The 19,629-nt window shown below is 37.1% G+C and overlaps 2 protein-coding genes across 2 annotated transcripts; both read left to right on the forward strand.

Annotated features, from left to right (window-relative positions):
- The first annotated feature begins 6,118 nt into the window (after nucleotides 1-6,118).
- Nucleotides 6,119-11,415, forward strand: LOC113296872. The gene is made up of 10 exons (XM_026545230.1): nucleotides 6,119-6,395; nucleotides 6,491-6,626; nucleotides 6,740-6,844; nucleotides 6,964-7,041; nucleotides 8,340-8,395; nucleotides 9,259-9,316; nucleotides 10,040-10,165; nucleotides 10,289-10,384; nucleotides 10,526-10,597; nucleotides 11,194-11,415. The coding sequence occupies exons 1-10, from the start codon at nucleotides 6,277-6,279 to the stop codon at nucleotides 11,254-11,256; spliced, it is 909 nt and encodes a 302-aa protein (XP_026401015.1). The 5' UTR covers nucleotides 6,119-6,276; the 3' UTR covers nucleotides 11,257-11,415.
- A 766-nt stretch (nucleotides 11,416-12,181) lies between these two features.
- On the forward strand, nucleotides 12,182-19,535 carry LOC113296871 (PH, RCC1 and FYVE domains-containing protein 1-like). Its single transcript, XM_026545229.1, has 9 exons — nucleotides 12,182-12,491; nucleotides 13,240-13,326; nucleotides 13,959-14,048; nucleotides 14,242-14,328; nucleotides 14,410-14,511; nucleotides 15,138-17,525; nucleotides 17,762-17,908; nucleotides 18,595-18,950; nucleotides 19,131-19,535. Exons 1-9 carry the CDS (start codon nucleotides 12,444-12,446, stop codon nucleotides 19,291-19,293), a joined length of 3,468 nt encoding a protein of 1,155 aa, XP_026401014.1. The 5' UTR covers nucleotides 12,182-12,443; the 3' UTR covers nucleotides 19,294-19,535.
- Nucleotides 19,536-19,629: the final 94 nt, after the last annotated feature.

Genomic DNA, 19,629 nt, shown 5'->3' on the forward strand with positions numbered 1-19,629 from the left:
GATAGAAAGTGTAATTGAGCTCAAGAACTCTATGGCAATCATCATACAAGACGAAGGACTACTCAAGGAACCGGTGGATCTTCATCGACTAAAAGGTATGTGGAGACTTGAACTTATTATCACTCAAAAGTCTATTTATCTCCTATCTTGAGACAAAAGTCGTTTTTCTATATAGACTTAGATTATACACATTTGCTATTTCGCGCTGAGTTTATCTCGCCTATCTATTTCTCGAAATATGTGTTGGTAAGCTTTCGCTTTAACCAAGTTCATCTTTACCTAGTGACGAAAGTCATGACAAGTTTCAACCACTTTGGAAATTGCTTACATTGACGAAAAATAGTTTGTGAATAACAACTATAGAATATCAACTTCCTCTAAGAATGTTCCAATGATTGAAATGAGAGTTTAGATTATATAACCATTGGAGGATATAAGCATTGTTGTGGAAACACATATATGTATAAGTCCTTATTCCTTGAACCGAAGTTTGCGAACTTTGTTGATCAAGAGAACCGGCATGGTGGCGTGAGCCAAGTCCGCGAAATGGCGTAAGTTCTTGTCCAGATAATTTCTGCTGGAGTTTGTCAACTCCGTCCGGGAACTTAAGTCCGCGAACCCAGTCCGCGAACTTGAGTAGGTTATATCTAAAAACGATGTTTGTGAACTTATTCTTATATAAACTAAGTAATGCAAATGCAAATCGTGGATATATAGTTCATGAACCGATTCAAGTGAATCAAATCATTTTTGCTTCGATTGTGTCTTGTGTAGTTACATAAGATTTCCTTGCAATTGAACAACTCTCTAACTAGTTCATTTGAGTCATTTGAACTAGTTATGGTGAAGAAGAATATGGTTGATATGAAAGTGATCATATGGCTAACCATTTGGTTGACTATTGTTGAACCAACAAATGTACAAGTTTGGGTACGGTTACACAAGCCTAGAAACGTGCATTTCATTTGTGTGTAACAAGCTAGTTTTTGATCTAACGGTTGAAAGATATTAACTTGAATCTAAATCAAGTTTTCATCTAACGGAGAATATTGAATGCTTTGTTACCAAGCTAACATTGATTGCAAAGCCTGATTTGAAAGACTATATAAGTGAGAACTCTAGCAACTGGGAAAACTAATCCCCACACCTTGTGTGTGATACTAGTTGTGCTAAGCTAGAGTCGATTTTCCTTTAACCTTTGGTTTCTTCTTCTAAACCAGGTTAATGTCTTAAAGACTTCATTGGGATTGTGAAGCCAGACCGATACTACTTTCTCGTAGTTGTGTGATATGATCTTGCTGTTTCTATCGTACGAGTACAATTGTAATAATTGGCTTGAGATTGATATCTCTGATAGGCAAGATACAAAAGAAATCACAAACACTTCGTCTCATTGTTTGTGATTCCACAATATTTTTTTTCGCTGCGTCGATTAGGATTATTGTGAGGTGATTGATAATACTAGGCTGTTCTTCGGGAATATAAGTCCGGTTTATCAATTAGTTCCTATTCACCTTGATTTATCAAAAGACGGAACAAAACTCGTAGGTATATTCGTGGGAGACGGATTTATCTATTACCGTAGACTTTTCTGTGTGATACAGATTTGTTTATTAAAGTCTTCGACTTTGGATCGTAGCAACTCTTAGTTGGGGGTGAGATCAGCTAAGGGAATCAAGTACGTATCATCCTGCTGGGATCAGAGACGTAGGAGCATAACTGTACCTTGGATCAGTGTGAGATTGATTGGGGTTCAACTACAGTCCAAACCGAAGTTAATTTGGAGTAGGCTAGTGTCTGTAGCGGCTTAATACAGTGTGTGTTCAATCTGGACTAGTCCCGGGGTTTTTCTGCATTTGCGGTTTCCTCGTTAACAAAATTCTGGTGTCTGTGTCATTTCTTTTCCGCATTATATTTTGTTATATAATTGAAATATCACAGGTTGTGCGTTGTTCAATCAATTAGAATATCCGACCTTTTGGTTGTTGATTTAAATTGATTGACACTTGGATATTGGTCTTTGGTACCATCCAAGTTATCTCTCTAGTATTTGATAAAGACTCGCAGATTTCTATTTGCTTGAGTATATATCAAATCGAGAGATTGAGATATAAACTCTTTGATATACTTTTTTATCTAGATTGAGTCTGACTGTCTAGTTGATTTTCTAGAAAGTATATTGGAGTTTGTCCATACAGATTGCTAAGCGAGATATTGGGTGTGGTTGTTGTACCCCCACTTTTTCACCACATACTTCGAGTATGTGGCCCGACCACATCGTCGTCGAACCGGTCATATTCGATGTTCGTACCAAATTGTTGGATATTATGCATGATTAACCATAACCAAAAATACTACAACACTGGTTCAATAAAATAAGAAGAAAAAGAAAAGGTGCAGTAGTGGTGTATTTTAGATTATTTCATTCTTGAAAATATAAAAGCTTCCTGATTCTGTTAACAAAAAGTTTCTTTGTCTTCTTTAAAAACAATTGCAGATGTATTCTTTTTCGTAAACCAAATAATCAGTCTGTGGCTTGACCATACCATCAAGTTTCCCCTGTAGTACAAGCTCTAATAAAATTTCTAGCCTTTTAACATACACAACATCTTATTAAACCCGAGGTGAAAATTGTAAAGTTTAGAGTTCCGGTTGAAGATATGTATCCAAGCAACTGAGTTTAGAGTTCCGTTAAAGTTATGTACCCAAGTAACTGAAATTTGGGCACTAATGTCCTTCTGGTTCTACAAGAACTCGCATCGCCTCGACGACCTCTATTAGCTTGCTGAAAAAGTTCCATGTACTTTTGGTCATAATTTATGGCATAAAGCCACATCAGCCCATATCAATTCAAGAATTAAAAAAAAAAACGATTAGACATTAGATAACATTAAATTAGAATGTTACCATATAATTGGTACTTTTATAAAATTGTGCCATCTCTGGGATACTATACTGGTATCTTTCGCGCTGACGATTCCTATTGTATGAAGTTATACTTATATGGCATGGGGTAAAAGTTCAGATGTATATTTAGGATCAGATACATTAAAAGCAATGGATGCAACCGGATGTTCCTCCAACAAGCATGGGACTATTTTTAATCACCCCCCCCCCCCCACACACACACACACACAAAAAAAAAATGGTCGAGTTTGAATACTTGATTAACACTGAATTCTGAAAGTTTGAATAGTAAAGTAGAAAGTGTTTGCTCACATGAAAATTTATAAATAGAGAGACTCAAAAAATTCGGAAAATCAATCCCTGACACTTCTGTGTGCTAGTTGATTGCTAGAGTCATCTTCTAAGAAGCATAATTAGGTTTACGAATTAAATACTTCACTTAGGGATTCGGGAAGGTATGTCAGACTATCTTTACCTTGATAGTTCGTGTATCCTGATCTTGTTCTTATTGACTGTCGAGGATTTCGTCAATCTCCAATCAGGAACGAGATAGATAGAAATCACAAAATTCTATTCGTCTCAGACATTGTGATTCCTCAAGATAGATATCTAAAACTCTTGATCGGTTTAGATTGTTATTGAAAGGTGGTTACTAAACCATGTTTCTCAGCTAACTGAATGCAAGTGTTCCGGATCATGAGGTTTGCTAGCTTTGTCTATTACAAACAAATTTCCAAGCCTTGATCTAAACGATTTAAAGAGAAATTAAACAAGCTTATCAGATAGAGGAAGATTGTTATCAAAAGTCTTCACTTAGGTTGAATCAACTCTTAGTCTGTAAAGGATGTCAGCTAAGGGAATCAATTGCGTAAAGCCTTGCGAGATTCAAGAGACATAAGGAGCATCATTGCAGCTGAATTTCTTGGGGGTTAATTTGGTCTCAACTACATTATAGTCCGAAGCCTGATAGTGTCTGTAGCGGCTTAATACAGTTTGGTGTTCAAAGCTGGACGAAGCCTCAGGTCTTTTCTGCAGGTGCAGTTTTCCTCATTATCAAAACTTCTGGTGTCTTGTGTTTTTCGTTTTCCGAATTATATTGTTTTATCTTTATAATATATAGGAATAACACAAGTAGTTAGTATTCAAGCGAGGTAGTTTAAGCCCTTATTAATTGTGATCAATTACGAGACATGTTCTTGTAGAATTTCTATCTTGAAAGATAAATAACAAGTTTCATACTTAGCAGAATTCAGATCCTCTTGATTTAGATACGACTTGATTGATCTTGGATATTGATTTTTGAGATCGTCCAAGAACTATTCTACACAACCAGGTTCACGGACATTGTTGTCTAGACATGTTGATTGTGGAAGAGACAAGAAAAAATTTTGTATACATATTGTTCAAGAATCTTAATTATATCTACTTGCAATTGTATTAAGTTTTGTCCATACATGTTGACGAACGAAAAAACAGATGGTGTACTTTGTACCCTCTCATTTTCATATAAGTTATGACTTCTCTTTATCATTAACAATGAGGTGGATATTCTTGGCTTTCTTGTATTCCCTTACTAAGTAAGAAACATAACCTCCACAAACATACTGCAAATGACACCCCTTTTTGAGCGGCAAATTTCTTGTTGAAAGCAATTGATGCAGCTACCTGAGTGAATATGAGTAAATATGCGGTGAAAATTTCAAAGAAAAATATGGTGTATAATAAAATAATTCCAAATATCCTACAGAGGAGAATCGTCAAAAAACTGCAAATGCAATAAAAAATATATTTTCGTTCGTCCATACCAAAATTTATTCATTCTTCTGGAATAACCTGCAATAACAAGAAAAGAGAATACAATTTCAAAATAAGATTACATTTACAAATTCACAATGAAAAATGGAGTAGATTTTACAAATTCCATTGGTGCAGAACCACATCGTTTTCGGTTCAGTTTGGTGCAAAGTTGTATATATATATATTTAAACCGACTGGTATCAAGTATCTAACAACTTAATTTTTCTACTTGCAATTGTTTTAGGGTAAAAATAAATATTTGTGAACTGAGGGGTAGGTTGAATTTTGTTGTGACAAAGAGAAATCAAAATTGAATAAGATTTGCCTAAACAAGAAATAATCGTTCGGGTATTGTTTTGGTCACAAAGGAGGAAAATGGTTGATCTTAAGGAGGAAAGCGGAGAAAGAATGAGATCAGAGTGTTCAAATTCTAACGTAAAAACGTAAGTTTCTATAGAGGTTGAGTTCAAACTTTTTTGATGTTAGACTGAGATGTCTTTTATTAGTTGAACTCGCCGAGATTTCGTAAGAAGCAGAAAAACTGGAAAGTGGAGAACGTGGTTGAAGTCATGCCGTAATTGTAAGGAAGACTGAGAATCACATGCCTATTACTCTCTCATCATTGCATTGTTCGCATGAAATGATATTTTTCCCATTGTGAATTTACAGTTACATTGCACGTGTTGTAGACCACATACCACAAGCTTAAAAATATCCCCCATATGACATAATTAATGGCTCTTACAAAAATAATAGCAGAGCCAAGTGCCGCTACTGTCAAATTATTGATTCATATTGGAGGCTACTTGATCAGTTTAACTGAGTCAAGACTCATTATGACAATTCATTAGTAACAAGCATCGAGTCTAATGAGACTAGCAAGTCTCGTGGAGACTCAGTGAGTCAAGTAAGGCATGCTAGCTCTTATGTCAAGTCTCAGCAAGTACAAGTAAGCGCTAAGATACGTGACATCAACTGTCGATGTTGGTTAATGACGTGCATATGGACATGTGATGCCTCTACTGGTGAATGATCTGAATCTGACACATTACTTCTTAAACAAAAAGTATTAGACAATAAAGTAGCAAAAATATTTTCGAATCATGTCAGATTTTTGTCCAACGAATCAGATACATGATACCTAATTCAAATAGATCCGAATAAGATATATGAACAGAACTAAACCTCGAATAAATAAAAACAATAATAAATAATTAATATGGCGTATCTGACACAACCCGAATCAGATTCGGATCACGAGTCAGATACAAACAAACAATGCATTAGCTAGTTGTGGAGTGGGCTGTTTTGTTTCCCATGGGAGTTGCCAGTGCCACTATAATATAGCCAGCCAAGCCATCTGCGAACAATAAGGGGCATCAGAATAAGGCCGGGCCATTACGGATAAATTTGAGTTTTTCTAGTAGAAGTAGGCAGTACTTACGATAAACAGGAAAACAATAACAAGCCTCTAATGGCCGTTCTCTTTCACTTCTACCCAACAAAACCCTAGTTCCGAAGAATTCCAACAAATCCTTTCCATTTCTCACCACTCACCCACTCACAGAACCCATGGCGACAACTACTACTATATCAAGTGCGTTTCAATTCCCTAAATTACATGTTTCTCGAATCAATTGCTTCAAAAATGCCGCTTCTCCTTCAATTCTTCGTACCTCATCATCATTAAGGTAACAAGAGCAAATTCTTTCATTCTTATTTCTCAGATAGGGTTTACATCCCAGGGGAATGCTTTTCTAGTGGGTTTTTATTGTAATGATTTTAGGTTTCCAAAGTTACAACAAGTAAATTATAAAGTGGGTTGTCCATTGATACGGCAACGGAATGCTGGAGTGGTTTGTGCAGCTGCATCTGCTGCAGGAAGTTCTTCTAGTTCAGATAGTGACGCAAATCCTTATGAGGTAATTTTAAGAATTTAACTAAGGTTATACCATGCCTGGTTAAGATAGTTAGAGTGATAGAACGAATTTTTTGTTTACACAGAATTTTTGATTATTCTGTTTTATTTTGAAAGGTTCTTGGTGTAAGTTCCATAGAGGGATTTGAAATGATTAAGGCAGCATATACAAGAAGGCGAAGGGAGGCTGAGAGAAATGGTGATGAAGCCACTGTAGCTCGAGTATGTTACTAATCATCTCATTGCTCTATGTTTTGTCTATTATATGTTGTCGAGGACAATGAGGGCTGTAATTAAGTTGGAGGTGTAATGGTCTGTTGTTATTTTATTTTATTTTCCAGTTAGAAAAGGCATATGATAAAGTTATGATGGCGCAGCTAACAAATCGGAAAAAGGGCTTGACAGTTGGTTCCTTTAAGGTAGTTTTCTTCTTTGCTTGCGTTGTTATTCTCTTGTCCTTGAGGAGTGGGGAGTACATGAGTGACTTGTAGTAAATTGCCTTAGTTTTGTAGCATGTGAGGTAATGGTATTTGCCTAAACCCGGATGATAAGGAATATCATTCTATTTGTATCCATCAAGCTGCTGATTTCATTGGTTTAGTTTCAAAGTTGACAGTTCTATTTCATTGGTATAGCTCCATCCACTGTGTCGGTATTTTCAGTGCTGAAAAAATATCTTTACAAGAATGTTAGTTAACATTTAGTCTATCACACTGAATCTTGTGGTGATACTTTTAATGTGTCTGTCGGTTTACATTATTGATAATGTGAAGATTCTATACTGAAGTGTCCGCACATTATTCTGCATGGCATTTTGTGGCTATGAACGTCAAGGTTTTTGATGGCTATGCCATCTTATGGATAAGACACATCTAGGGCGGCTAAGAGTTACTTTCATCTCCCATGTCATGATTTAGGTTTGCTTGCTGCTACCAGTAGCTCTTTGTCTTTGATTAGCTGGGTCATTACCTCTCTTCTGCCCTCTCAGTAGTGGGTTCAGAGTTAGAATGCCACTCTGCTCTTTATGGAGTACTACGTTTTGAATCTGACCATAAAATGGCACATATAAACTATTATATTCTTTTAACTTGTAACGTTGAAGAAAACTGAGGAAACCTTCTGGTGATGTCTGCTTTATTAGAAAGAAGCACATTCTTTTCTTTGGTATGTGTAATCAGAGCTCCCTTCATTGCTCGGTTCTTCTTACATTACAAAATTTGAACAGCGTTAAATGCATTTCCTTCAGTACTTGCAATGCAAACCTAAACACTGCTCCAGAACATTGACTAAATATAAAATTTTTGCTTTCTGGGGATGCCCTGTCAGAGTATATCCACTCCAATATCGAAGAGAACATCCAGGATAATTTTATTAAAGTTATTATTCATAAGCAATGAAAAGTTGTGCATCAACTTGGCGAGGTATAGTTGTATACCAACATGTAACTGGTATGGAAAACTATGGGATTTATCACAACTCACCTTTGCTAGTAATTAGTTCACCAGACGTCAGACGACCAAATTCCCCAAGTGTTACCCTTTTTCCATTTTCATTTGAGCTCTGTTAAATTCCTTCTCCAGTAACTATTCAAAGTTGTTGTGCACATTTGTGTGTTCTTCTGTGCGCTTGTGTATATCATTTATGTGTATATTCTTTTTCTATATTATTGGCTTCAATTTTTCACCGACCTTTCTTTTTTAAATGCCATATCTTGCAGGTCTCGAAGGACATAAAATATGCTGATAGACAACCAATTGTATCATGGGGCCCAAGGTATTTATTATATCTTTCGGTTAAGCGGAACATCTTTGTATCAGTTGGTTGGCCATTTGGGCTAAGTAACATGGCAATACAATGTTTTCTAGGCAAGTTCAGGAATAAACAGATGAAAGTCTTTTAAGAAAAATGTGCGGAAATTGTTAGGATAAGGTGTTTGAGCAAGGTAATCGGCAACTTCATTTGATATAAGCTAGTTTAGATACAGTAGTCTAGGACTGTCTTTCCATTTTATGGTCATGTAATATGGTATATGAAAGGACATAGTTGAGAGGGTTTAACCGTTTTATAGCATCTCTAACAAGCCTTTCTGATAGTTAATATTTTGCTAGTTTAGATGCAATAGTCTAGGACTGTCTTTCCATTTTATGGTCATGTAATATGGTATATGAAAGGACGTAGTTGAGAGGGTCATGTAAGCTAGGATTGTCTTTCCATTTTATGTTATATGGTATATGAAATGAAAGGACGTAGTTGAGAGGATCTAGTTAATATTTTGCTACTTTAGATACAATAGTCTAGGACTGTCTTTCCATTTTAATAGCTTCGATAGAAATGTTTGAATGTTTCAAATTTTACTGAATTGCGATCTCAATGTTTTATATGGAGATTTTGGGTAGGCCCCGTAGATGAATATGTGCATGAAAATTCGTTAAATGTTTGGGGAGAGCAACTTAGAGTTTAACCTTTGTATTATCAAATGTAAATCAATTATAATTGTTAAGATTAAACCCTTGTGTCAGATAAATTTGTTCTTTTTTCCATTAAAAGGCATAATTAACATCTGCTGTCAATCTTAATTAGTAAAAGTATCTAGTTTGATTGCTCTTGTGCTGATTATGGACTCTGTTCATCTGCAGGTTTTCGAAATCCAGTGTACAGGATATGCGAATAAACCTGGCAATATCTGCTGTTTTTGTAAGTTGCACAGAGTGCTGAAACATAGATCTCAATTCTCAACCTTCTCTTCTTCAGTTCAATTTGACTGTTATTTTTTGGGGTTGGACTATATTGTGATTGCATTCATATGTGGTTGCCGGCAAACAAAAGACTACGAATGCTGGGAACTTCAAGTATCACATATTCAGATTTAGAACATTTATTTTCTCTCGTTTACGAACCTTATCCTTGACTAAAACACTAATATCATGGTTCACGGGCTTCATGTTGTCCTTTTTCTAGAAGATATTACAGAGTACTAGTCTCTCCACGGAGGATGTCTAGCCTCTAAGAACTAGGTGTCTTCTCTGCACGCGAAATATGGGGAAAAATAAATTCTGATTAGATAACATAATTAAAGCTAAGAAAGTTCTATTGAGAGAAAACAACTTTATAAATTTGGAAACATTATATATGAACAACATGAGATATGTTTGAAAAAAGTTGTATGGCCTTTGCTGAAGTATAAGACTATGACAGTGTATTTAGATCACTAGTAGAAAATAGGCACGTAATTTGCCCTGAGTCGTGATTATGTTTACTACACACAATGGTCATCTTCCTACTTATGGCACCTACTCTATTACAGTCAAATGCTACTGTCTTCTCTCAATTTCTCCTCTGATTAGTTAGTGATCATTGTTGTCACTCTCTTCTTTGAATGGGGGCTGAATTCGTCACTGTTTTCTTGTTTTTATGTAGACCGCTTGGATTGTTATCAAACGGAGTGCTGAATGGAAGCCTCTGCAGTTTTTAGCTTTCGTATTTGTATATCGAATATTTGAGAAGTTGAAATCTTCAGAACCATCTGTTTCTCCTACATTTAATGTAAGTAGCAGTGTTGTTACAACTTTTATTTGAGTTACTTTAAGGTTTTTTATCTGCAGAAGTGCAGAACCTACTTCTGTCTTGATGCAATTTATTAGAATATTTTGTTACTCTTGGCTGCAGGAAGAAGGTGAGGATGAAGGGCGGGGATTGAGAATGGGAAAACGAATACTTCGTTCCCTTTCATTAGTTTTTGGTTGTATCACTGTTACTTCACTGGTACGCGAGTTAATTTTTTGATTGGATTTACCTTCATATTTAAGACCATCCTCAATGCTGTGAAGAAATGAGGTGTTAGCCATTGTTGTTTCCCCTATGAGACTTAACTTTAATATGCTCTCCTAATTGTTTATAATGCAGGGATTCACTGGTATTCTTAACGTGATTGAGATGCTTGGCAGTTTCATTCCTTCTTTCCTCTATAATAACCAGGTAACATCACAGTTAATTGGCCTTGAGTAGTTTATAAACGGACGGGATATTTTTAAATCATTTCCCTAGGAGGGTGTTACAGTTTATCATCACAATTTGTGCTGTCTAAAGTTCAGAATGAATCCTAGGTCCACAAAGCCATCATAAATCTGGGGGTATCAATGTCTAGCTTGAACTAGTTTTCCCAGTTTACATTGTACATCATTCAGTGCCGAATCCTTGACCACTTATAATATAATTTAGAATCGTTTCACTTCCTATTGGGGTGTATGATTTGGAAGTGATGCACAACTGGACAAGCTGGAGATCCAGCTTGTATACGTTGCACATGAGAGTTAGACACAGTAGAATCAGAACTGAATATCCAGGAACACACTGGAAGTGGAACATTTTCAGTTATGTAGCTGTGTAAGATCTGAACAGATGGTTTGGAACTATATACAACTTAAAGATGCACATGTTACTGGATGTATCAATCTGGTTTATGAACGCACTGATTTCTTCAAATCAGTTTAGGCCTTTAGTTAGGGTACTCATTATGGCTGTTGTTGGATGTTATAGAGCATCTGATTAAACTTACAATTGTGTTGATGCAGGAACTATTTATCACTTCCGCAACTGCTGTTATGCTCTACATCTTGGCCTCATTTTATAGATGATCAGGAAATTTGTATTTCATAAGAAGGGTAGAGTTAATTTGCAACAAAATATTGCGAGGTTATAGGTCTTAGCTATTATCTTTGGTGTCAAATTTTGCAAGTGAGAGGTACAATTATCATTTCTTCAATAAAAAACTTCCTTTTCCTTTTTTTTTTTTATTCTTTGTCTTCTTTTTTTTGCTGAAAACCATTTTATTTTAAGTTGAAACCCAGCACTGAACTGTCGACTTCTCTGGAGAACGTATATACGAGGTACCACAAATATTTTTATCCGGAAGGTTGGTTGATTTCCTCAATTGGTTCGAAGGAGACTCAATGTACATAAGCAACTCCTCATCTTATGAGTTGTTTGTAGGTCTTGAACGACGTATTTATCTGCACCTTTGGGATCAAGTAGATATAATAATTTAGTAGTTCAACTGGAAAAGAAGTATTCCACCTTTTGAGACAATTACAAAAAACCCAAAAAAACAACTAAAGATAGCTGCGTATCATTTTCTTAGCCTGAGATCTTCAGGCAGGTTTCCTAGCTGTATTCTTTTGTTCGAATCACTGGTACACCGTCCTGTCTCCAGATTATCCTATCTTCACGCAGTGCCTCTGTAACCTCCACATACAATTGATGTTCCTCATTGAGAGCCCGTGCAGCCAATTCCTCCGCTGTGTCATTTGCCAAAACAGTAGCTCCAGAAGCAATAGCAGCTCTATGCACTTTCATACCATAGTAGCCTTTGCCACCAAATGCTGGAAGAAGAAAGGGAAAAGTAAGTAGGTAATATGGCCTGAATGGCTAAACCTTAAACCTTCACATGGGCAAAAAATCAGGGACGGGCTAAAGCTCATGTGTCATAGGCACGTCCCATATAGGATAATAGGACTTGCCCTTAAAAGCTTATCACACGACATACACGTGAGGGTATTTTGGTTTGGAACATTAAAAAAGAAACATTCTAATTGGGTTCCCATAAGTTCCTTGTTTTTGGGAAGATCTTCCGTTTTCATGTTTGTTTCTCCTTGTCTGAAAATGTGATGATTTGAAACTGAAAAAACACACAATCTGGTTGGATTTCGGATATTAATGAACGGCCAATTATTATTATATCATCTATGAAGAAGAAGGAGACTGTGTGTTCAGCGCCTGAGAATGATTCTACTTCTTCTCCACAACAAATCATCTTACAGATGGAATGGCAGATCTTGTTAATTATGGAAATCTTGAACGTGACATTGAACAGGTGAGACAATTTTATTTTATTTATTTATTTACTGGTTTTTTTTATCTATGTAAAATTCTGAATTGCCCCATTGATATGATCTGTTGGTAAATTTGACTTAGATACAAAACAAGATATAGATTACTCAAAAGGGTTTGCATGTTATGCTAGTGACTACAATTTTTGTTTGGATGGATCTTCTAAACCATAATTTGGCTCCTTTAACATATGTAAATCTCTCCCTGTATCAATCCATAGCAACTCCATGGTGTTGTCATATAAAAATCAATTTCTTACTCTTTGTTCATTGTTTTGAACAAACTGCGTTGCACCATCTAGCTTTGCGAGGTTCTATTCAGAAACAGTGTTCTCTACCTAGTTTCTACTAGTCTACATTGGTGGGTTTTTAATAGTTCTCTTGATGCATAACAAAGCTTAATCTGACATAATTCACTACCTTTGTCTTTTATCATGACCCTTTTGGAAGATATACACTGCGCTCTTATAGTACTACAGATAGGATTATATAGTCTTGAAATGAGAAGTATTTGTGCACCTCGTTATCTGATAACCAATAGAAAGGGAATGAACCTCCTCGTACTGAATTGAGGTCAGAATAGATTTCATAAATGATTTGATTCATGTATGTAGCAAAACATGGATTCTTTTAGCCTATTATGATGCTTAATTGGGTTATAAGGGTTTGTTGTTTGTAGCGATATGCTTATTCTGTTAATTGATTGTTCTTTTTCTATGTTTTCTTGCGAAGGCGCTTATTACTTTGAAGAAAGGTACTCAGTTAATCAAGTACAGTCGGAAAGGAAAGCCAAAATTTTGTCCTTTTAGAATTTCTTCTGTAAGTAACTCCCTCCATTTTGGGCTTTTTTTTCCTTTCTTCGTATATTGCTTGCATCCTTCCACCAGTCAATGGTTCTCTTTAGGAAAAATTTAGATGGGTTGTGCCATTTGCTCGTAAGAGTAGACATGTAGAAGGACTTGATTGCATGAAGTGATACCATTTCATAATGGCCGATATGGTAATAAGTCGTACATGGGTAAAGACTGGTTTCTAATAATTTTGTTCTTCTCACCTGGTAAATCATCATTTTAGGAGTTCAGGATACAACACTAATTTCTCAAACTACTGCTAAAAAATTAACACTTTTAACAATTGGTTACATGATTTCCAAATAACCGATGGGATTAGAGGTTTCACCACATGCTGAATTGTTTGTGTTCCACATACGATTATCTGTACAGTCATCTCCATTTTGGCCCCACATGCCACAGTCAGGGTGGTCATTTATGTGATGGTTCATTTGCTCCCATATATAATATCGTTGCTGGTAATATTTGGGCTTCTCAAAGGCATTTCAACCATCAAATACTACTATGTGTTAGCACATGCTCGTTTCAATAGTACATATTCTTCGGATATGATTATTTAATCTTTTGGCCAATGGTATTAAGTAACAACCATACTTGCAGGACGAAACAACACTGATTTGGTTTTCCCGTGGCGAGGAAAGGAATTTGAAGCTTTCTTCCATCTCACATATCATCCCTGGACAGAGAACCGTGAGTCAGTTTATATCTCAGTGATACATTCTGTTACAATAATTTTTCAATCATGAGTTATGCTTTAACATATCATTCATTTCTTATTAGTTCTTCTACTGGTTGTTTTTACCTTCTATTTTTCACCCGTTTCAGAGTTTTTACTATTTGTTATACGTTCAGTTTAGTTTGTGCGTTGCTTCTTACATTGCAGGCCGTTTTTAGGAGATATTTGCGTCCTGAAAAAGAGTATTTATCTTTTTCCCTTCTTTATAATAGTGGTGAAAGATCTCTTGATCTGGTTAGTGATTGAACCTTAAAATTGTAAGTTCAGTAGTATTTAGTACATATAGATTATCTTTTAACCCTGCCTACTAATTAGATATGCAAGGACAAAGTTGAAGCAGAGGTGTGGTTTGCAGGCCTCCAGGCATTGGTTTTGACGCGTCAACGTGCTAGGCGTAGTAAAAGTGATCTTTCTGATGTGAGTCCTTTTCCCTTAACAGTCTTGCATTTTTTTCATTGTGGAATTTCATATCCTGTACTTATTCGGTCATTCTCTATTGGGGGCTTTGGTGGTGAATTTTTTGCAGGTAATTTGCAATACGCACAATAATGGGCCTTCTTACTTGTTGTATTAATGGCTCAATGCAAATTACCATGTAAATTCACTGTGGTTCCCACCAAAAGCCCACAAACTTGAGGTATTTCATCTATTTGCATCATGAAATATAGTCACGGTATACCAAGCAAAGTCATAATGTTTTAAGTGTTGATGTTAGCTTTAGATGCCTCATTCTCAAAATTTGAGATAGAATGATGTAATTCATCGCATTGTTTGGATGGTGTTTTAGCTCTCTCCTTAAGGTCTATCTTGCACTCATATATTTCCCGACTTTCTAGGGGCATTAAACCAAGTTTTGTGTCTGGGCGCTCTCTTGAACAGACTTTCTAGGCCCGTAACATGAGCAACGACCGGAGTGGGAATACTGTTGGTATACTTCTGGGCTGTGTCAAGTTGGGGCATGTTACTTAGATCTGATATTGTTGCTAGCATTTGTTTATCCTAAAACTGCTAACTAACTCATACCATGTTGTTACAAATATCAGTTCACTGATGGTGGTAGCGTTCAGAATTTTCGTCCTTTTGGTGCAGCGCTAGAGGTTACTTCAAGTATTCCTCGTAGTCTTTACACAAAGTCAGTAGGTGACAGTTATCGAGAATCTACTTCGAATTTCAGAAGCTCGGATGTGGGGTCAGACCGTGCAAGTATTCCTCGTAGTCATTACACAAAGTCAGTAGGTGACAGTTCACGAGAATCTACTACGAATTTCCGAAGCTCGGATGTGGGATCAGACCGTGGAAGTATTCCTCGTAATCATTACATAAAGTCTGTAGGTGACAGTTCACGAGAATCTACTACGAATTTCCGAAGCTCAGATGTTGGATCAGACCGTGGAAGTATTCCACGTAATTATTACAAAAAGTCAGTAGGTGGTAGTTCACGAGAATATACTTCGAATTTTAGAAGCTCAGATGTGGGGTCAGACCGTGGAAATATGCAACCGAGAGCAAGTAACGCAGATGCTATACGAATTAGTGTTTCTAGCGCTCCTAGTAGCTCTAGTCAAGGTTCTGGACCAGATGATATTGAATCCTTGGGTGATGTTTATGTCTGGGGAGAGGTCTGGTGTGATGGGAGTTTAGTTGATGGATCTGTGTCTCCTTCCCTGTCAAAAATCGATGTTCTTCTTCCTAAGTCCTTAGAATCAAATGTGGTGTTGGATGTTCATCAGATTTCTTGCGGTTTTAGACATGCTGCACTAGTTACGAGACAGGGTGAAGTTTTTACTTGGGGTGAGGAATCTGGTGGCCGGCTTGGTCATCAAATTGATTCCGGTTTTAGTCGCCCTCAACTTGTTGATTATCTGATACTCAATAATGCAGAGTACGTTGGATGTGGAGAATATCACACTTGTGCAATAACTATGGCTGGCGATGTGTTTACTTGGGGAGATGGTACCCAAAATGGTGCACTTCTAGGACATGGAACTGACATTAGCCACTGGATACCCAAAAGAGTCTCTGGTCCTTTAGAAGGAGTACAAGTTTTATCTGTTGCATGCGGAACATGGCACACAGCACTTGTAACTTCTGACGGGAAATTGTTTACATTCGGTGATGGAACATTTGGTGTTTTGGGGCATGGCGATCGAGAAAGCGTTGCGTACCCTAGAGAAGTTGAATCTTTGGATGGATTGAAGACTGTCACGGTTGCAGCTGGAGTATGGCACACTGCGGCAATCGTAGAGGTCATGGGACAGGCTGGTTCAAATATCTCGTCTAGGAAATTGTTCACTTGGGGGGATGGTGATACATACCGCTTGGGTCATGGAGACAAGGACCCACGTCTGGTTCCTACCTGTATCCCCTCGCTTATTGACTATGATTTCTACCAAGTTGCATGTGGAAACTGTATTACGGTTGCTCTTACAACATCTGGCCATGTATTTACGATGGGAACTACTGCGTATGGTCAGGTAGGTAATCCTCTCTCTGACGGTAAATTACCTCGTTTGGTACAAGATAAATTGGTAGGTGAATTCATTGAAGAGATTTCTTGTGGTGAATCACATGTCGCGGTTTTAACATCAAGAAATGAAGTTCTCACTTGGGGAAGAGGTGCAAATGGAAGATTGGGACATGGAGATACTGAAGATCGTAAGGCTCCAACCTTTGTTGAAGGTTTAAAAGATAGGCATGTAAAAAGTGTATCATGTGGGTCAAACTTCACGGCGTGTATATGCATTCACAAGTGGGTATCTGGAGCGGACCAATCCCTCTGCTCTGGTTGTCGTCAAGCATTTGGCTTTACTAGAAAGCGGCACAATTGTTACAATTGCGGACTGGTGCATTGCCATGCTTGTAGCTCAAAAAAAGCACTGAGAGCTGCGTTGGCTCCAACTCCTGGAAAACCACATCGTGTTTGTGATTCTTGCTATTCAAAACTTAAAGCATCTGAAGCTGGTACTCCGTCAGCTCTTACTACTAAAAAGACGGTTGCACCGCGTCGTTCACTAGATGGGAGAGATAGGATAGACAAGGGAGACATAAGATCGTCTAGGTTTTTGTTATCTCCTAGCCCCGAACCAGTGAAGTTCGTAGACGTTAAAATGGTTAAGCCAGGGATGAAATCTGAGTCTTCTCAGTCAACACAAATTACTCAAGTTCCATCTATCTTTCAGCTAAAAGATATTGCTTTTCAGAGTCCACTTAGTGCACTTCAATTTGCTCTAAAGCCAGTTATTACGTCAGCACCTCAGCCACCACCTCCACCTCAGTCAGCAGCTCAAACACCATCAAGACCTTCTTCACCATACTCGAGGAGGCCAAGCCCACCACGCTCTGGGGCTCCTGTGTTCTCTAAGAGCATCATTGATAGTCTCAAGAAAACAAATGAACTATTGAACCAAGAAGTCCTGAAATTACAAACCCAGGTAAGTTCTCTCTCACTCACTCACTTTTTTGGTTAAGTCTGAATTCATTAAAAAAGCAAAGTTATTTATAAAGCAAATGGTATTTCAAAAGAGAAGTACTGGAAAAAGGAAAAAATTACTTAAAACGAAAATAAGTTCTCTCTCTCACTCACTCACTCACATGAATGTATGACAGTTAATATTAAAGCTACTCTCATTTGCCACATCTGAGTTATTATGTTTTGTGTTACCTCTAGGTTAAAAGCTTGAAAGTAAAGTGTGAATCTCAAGATGTGGAGGTGCAGAAAGCTCATACAAAAACTCAAGAAGCATTGTCTCTAGCTGAAGAAGAATCTTCCAATTGTAGAATAGCCAAAGAAGTAGTCAAGTCAATCACAATCCAGGTACTTCCATGGCAAACAAAAAAAATAGACAGTCTCTCTGTTAGAAAGCTTAACTGTAATCCACCAAACATAGAAGAATTCAAAATGAACTTGTCAAGTTAAACTGCACAAACAAAGCTTGGTAAACCTGAAAGTTTTAAGTTACAAAAATAACAGTGGATGCTTGATTGATATCCCATCTGATGAAATTTCCATCTTCCGTTTAATTACAGCATTAAACGAAAATATAAATCGACTGTAGAGAACCTAATCAACCCTGGAACTGCTGTCTGAAAATTAAACTGTAAATTAAATATGTGCCTTAGTTCAGGTTGATGCCAGATTTGATCTTAGCCTTGGATATAGTGACCTTTATAGCCATGTGTCAATATGTACTTGATACGTCATGGACAGACATCATACTAAGTGTCCAATTAGTAGCAATAAGTTAGACAGCAGTACTGGCTGTTGCTAATAGGGTTGCATACCGGGCATAGCTTCTTCTACTAAGCTGGTTTTGCAAGGCTTCTTTTAGCAAGTTAGTTTTGCAACAGTTTCTGTGCTCAGTACATTTGTTGTGCACTGATTTCTTTTTACAAAATGCTTAAGTACTTATTATGGAATGACATGTGTAAACGCCTCTCTATCTTAGTTGCCTTCTATCTCTAACAGTACTAAAATTATGTTTTCCTTGCTTTCTTGCTTAGTGGAACGACATGACCGAGAAATTACCTCCTGAGTTCAGTGAAAATGAAATTTTCAAAGCCTTCCATGCTCATATGGATTCTTTGCTCAAACCAAATGGAAGCCATTCTTCAGACTTCTCTTCTTCCTTGACAGCAGAGTGTGTGGAGAAGGAACAGCACCAAAGTACCTCTGATACCAACTCACCACAGAAATTGGGATACAAGAGATCGTCCAGTTCTGAAAGTGTTTCTCATCATAAAGTTGAGAACGGTTCAACATCTCAGAGCATGGAAGTGACTGAGCAATTTGAACCTGGGGTGTATATAACTGCTACCATTATCGATGGAACCAAAGTCTTCAAACGTGTTAGATTCAGGTATTTTATCAACTTATCTGTGAAGTGAGAACTCATCTTGTCTTTCCCTTTTAATATAGTTTCGTATTATATTAAACATAATAACAATACATTTGCATTCCTACAGCATAGCTTATTAATAATTCATGTGTCAATATTTGTTACTATGATTTAATCGATTAAATTCCCATGTTTGTGCAGTAAAAGAAGGTTTGCGAACCAGCAGGCAGAAGAGTGGTGGAAGGAGAATAAAGATAGAGTGTTCAGGAGATATAGATCTCCAGATAAAGACAATACCCACACCAGTTCATCTACGAATTCAACACCGAAAGAGGAGGAAGAAGCCGCGCCTCCACCTCCGTGACTTTATAGAGTTTAGATTGAATGATTACAGCGCAAAATAATGTTTAGAATTCTTTATTCTTTATTTTCCTCTCATAGAGTTGTTTATACCATTTGCCTCCTACCACTCTAGTACTGTACAGTAGATGAAGTATTGAAGAGAAAATGCCTTCGCCACTGTAATGTTATTATTTGCTTTGGCATGGAAATTCGCTCTGCATCTAAAGGTTGTTTATTTTGGGGGTAACCAAACAAACTTAAATTTATAGACAGAGCTAAGTGCTCCTTAAACAGGTGCATAAGAGTGTGTCCCTGATGAGGACATGCCAAGAGGAAGTTTGATTAGTGGTCTGGCAGG

Source organism: Papaver somniferum, chromosome 7 (genome assembly GCF_003573695.1).
Source record: "Papaver somniferum cultivar HN1 chromosome 7, ASM357369v1, whole genome shotgun sequence".
NCBI lineage: Eukaryota > Viridiplantae > Streptophyta > Magnoliopsida > Ranunculales > Papaveraceae > Papaver > Papaver somniferum.

What these genes read in the sequence shown, in the direction of transcription:
- LOC113296872 (XM_026545230.1), top strand. Translation starts at nt 6,277, where the DNA reads ATGGCGACAACTACTACTATATCAAGTGCGTTTCAATTCCCTAAATTA. An exon ending in GTGACGCAAATCCTTATGAG is followed by an intron (nt 6,627 to 6,739) that starts GTAATTTTAAGA and finishes TTATTTTGAAAG; the next exon opens with GTTCTTGGTGTAAGTTCCAT. An exon ending in TGACAGTTGGTTCCTTTAAG is followed by an intron (nt 7,042 to 8,339) that starts GTAGTTTTCTTC and finishes CATATCTTGCAG; the next exon opens with GTCTCGAAGGACATAAAATA.
- LOC113296871 (XM_026545229.1), top strand. Translation starts at nt 12,444, where the DNA reads ATGGCAGATCTTGTTAATTATGGAAATCTTGAACGTGACATTGAACAG. An exon ending in GTGAAAGATCTCTTGATCTG is followed by an intron (nt 14,329 to 14,409) that starts GTTAGTGATTGA and finishes CCTACTAATTAG; the next exon opens with ATATGCAAGGACAAAGTTGA. An exon ending in TCAAGTCAATCACAATCCAG is followed by an intron (nt 17,909 to 18,594) that starts GTACTTCCATGG and finishes TTTCTTGCTTAG; the next exon opens with TGGAACGACATGACCGAGAA.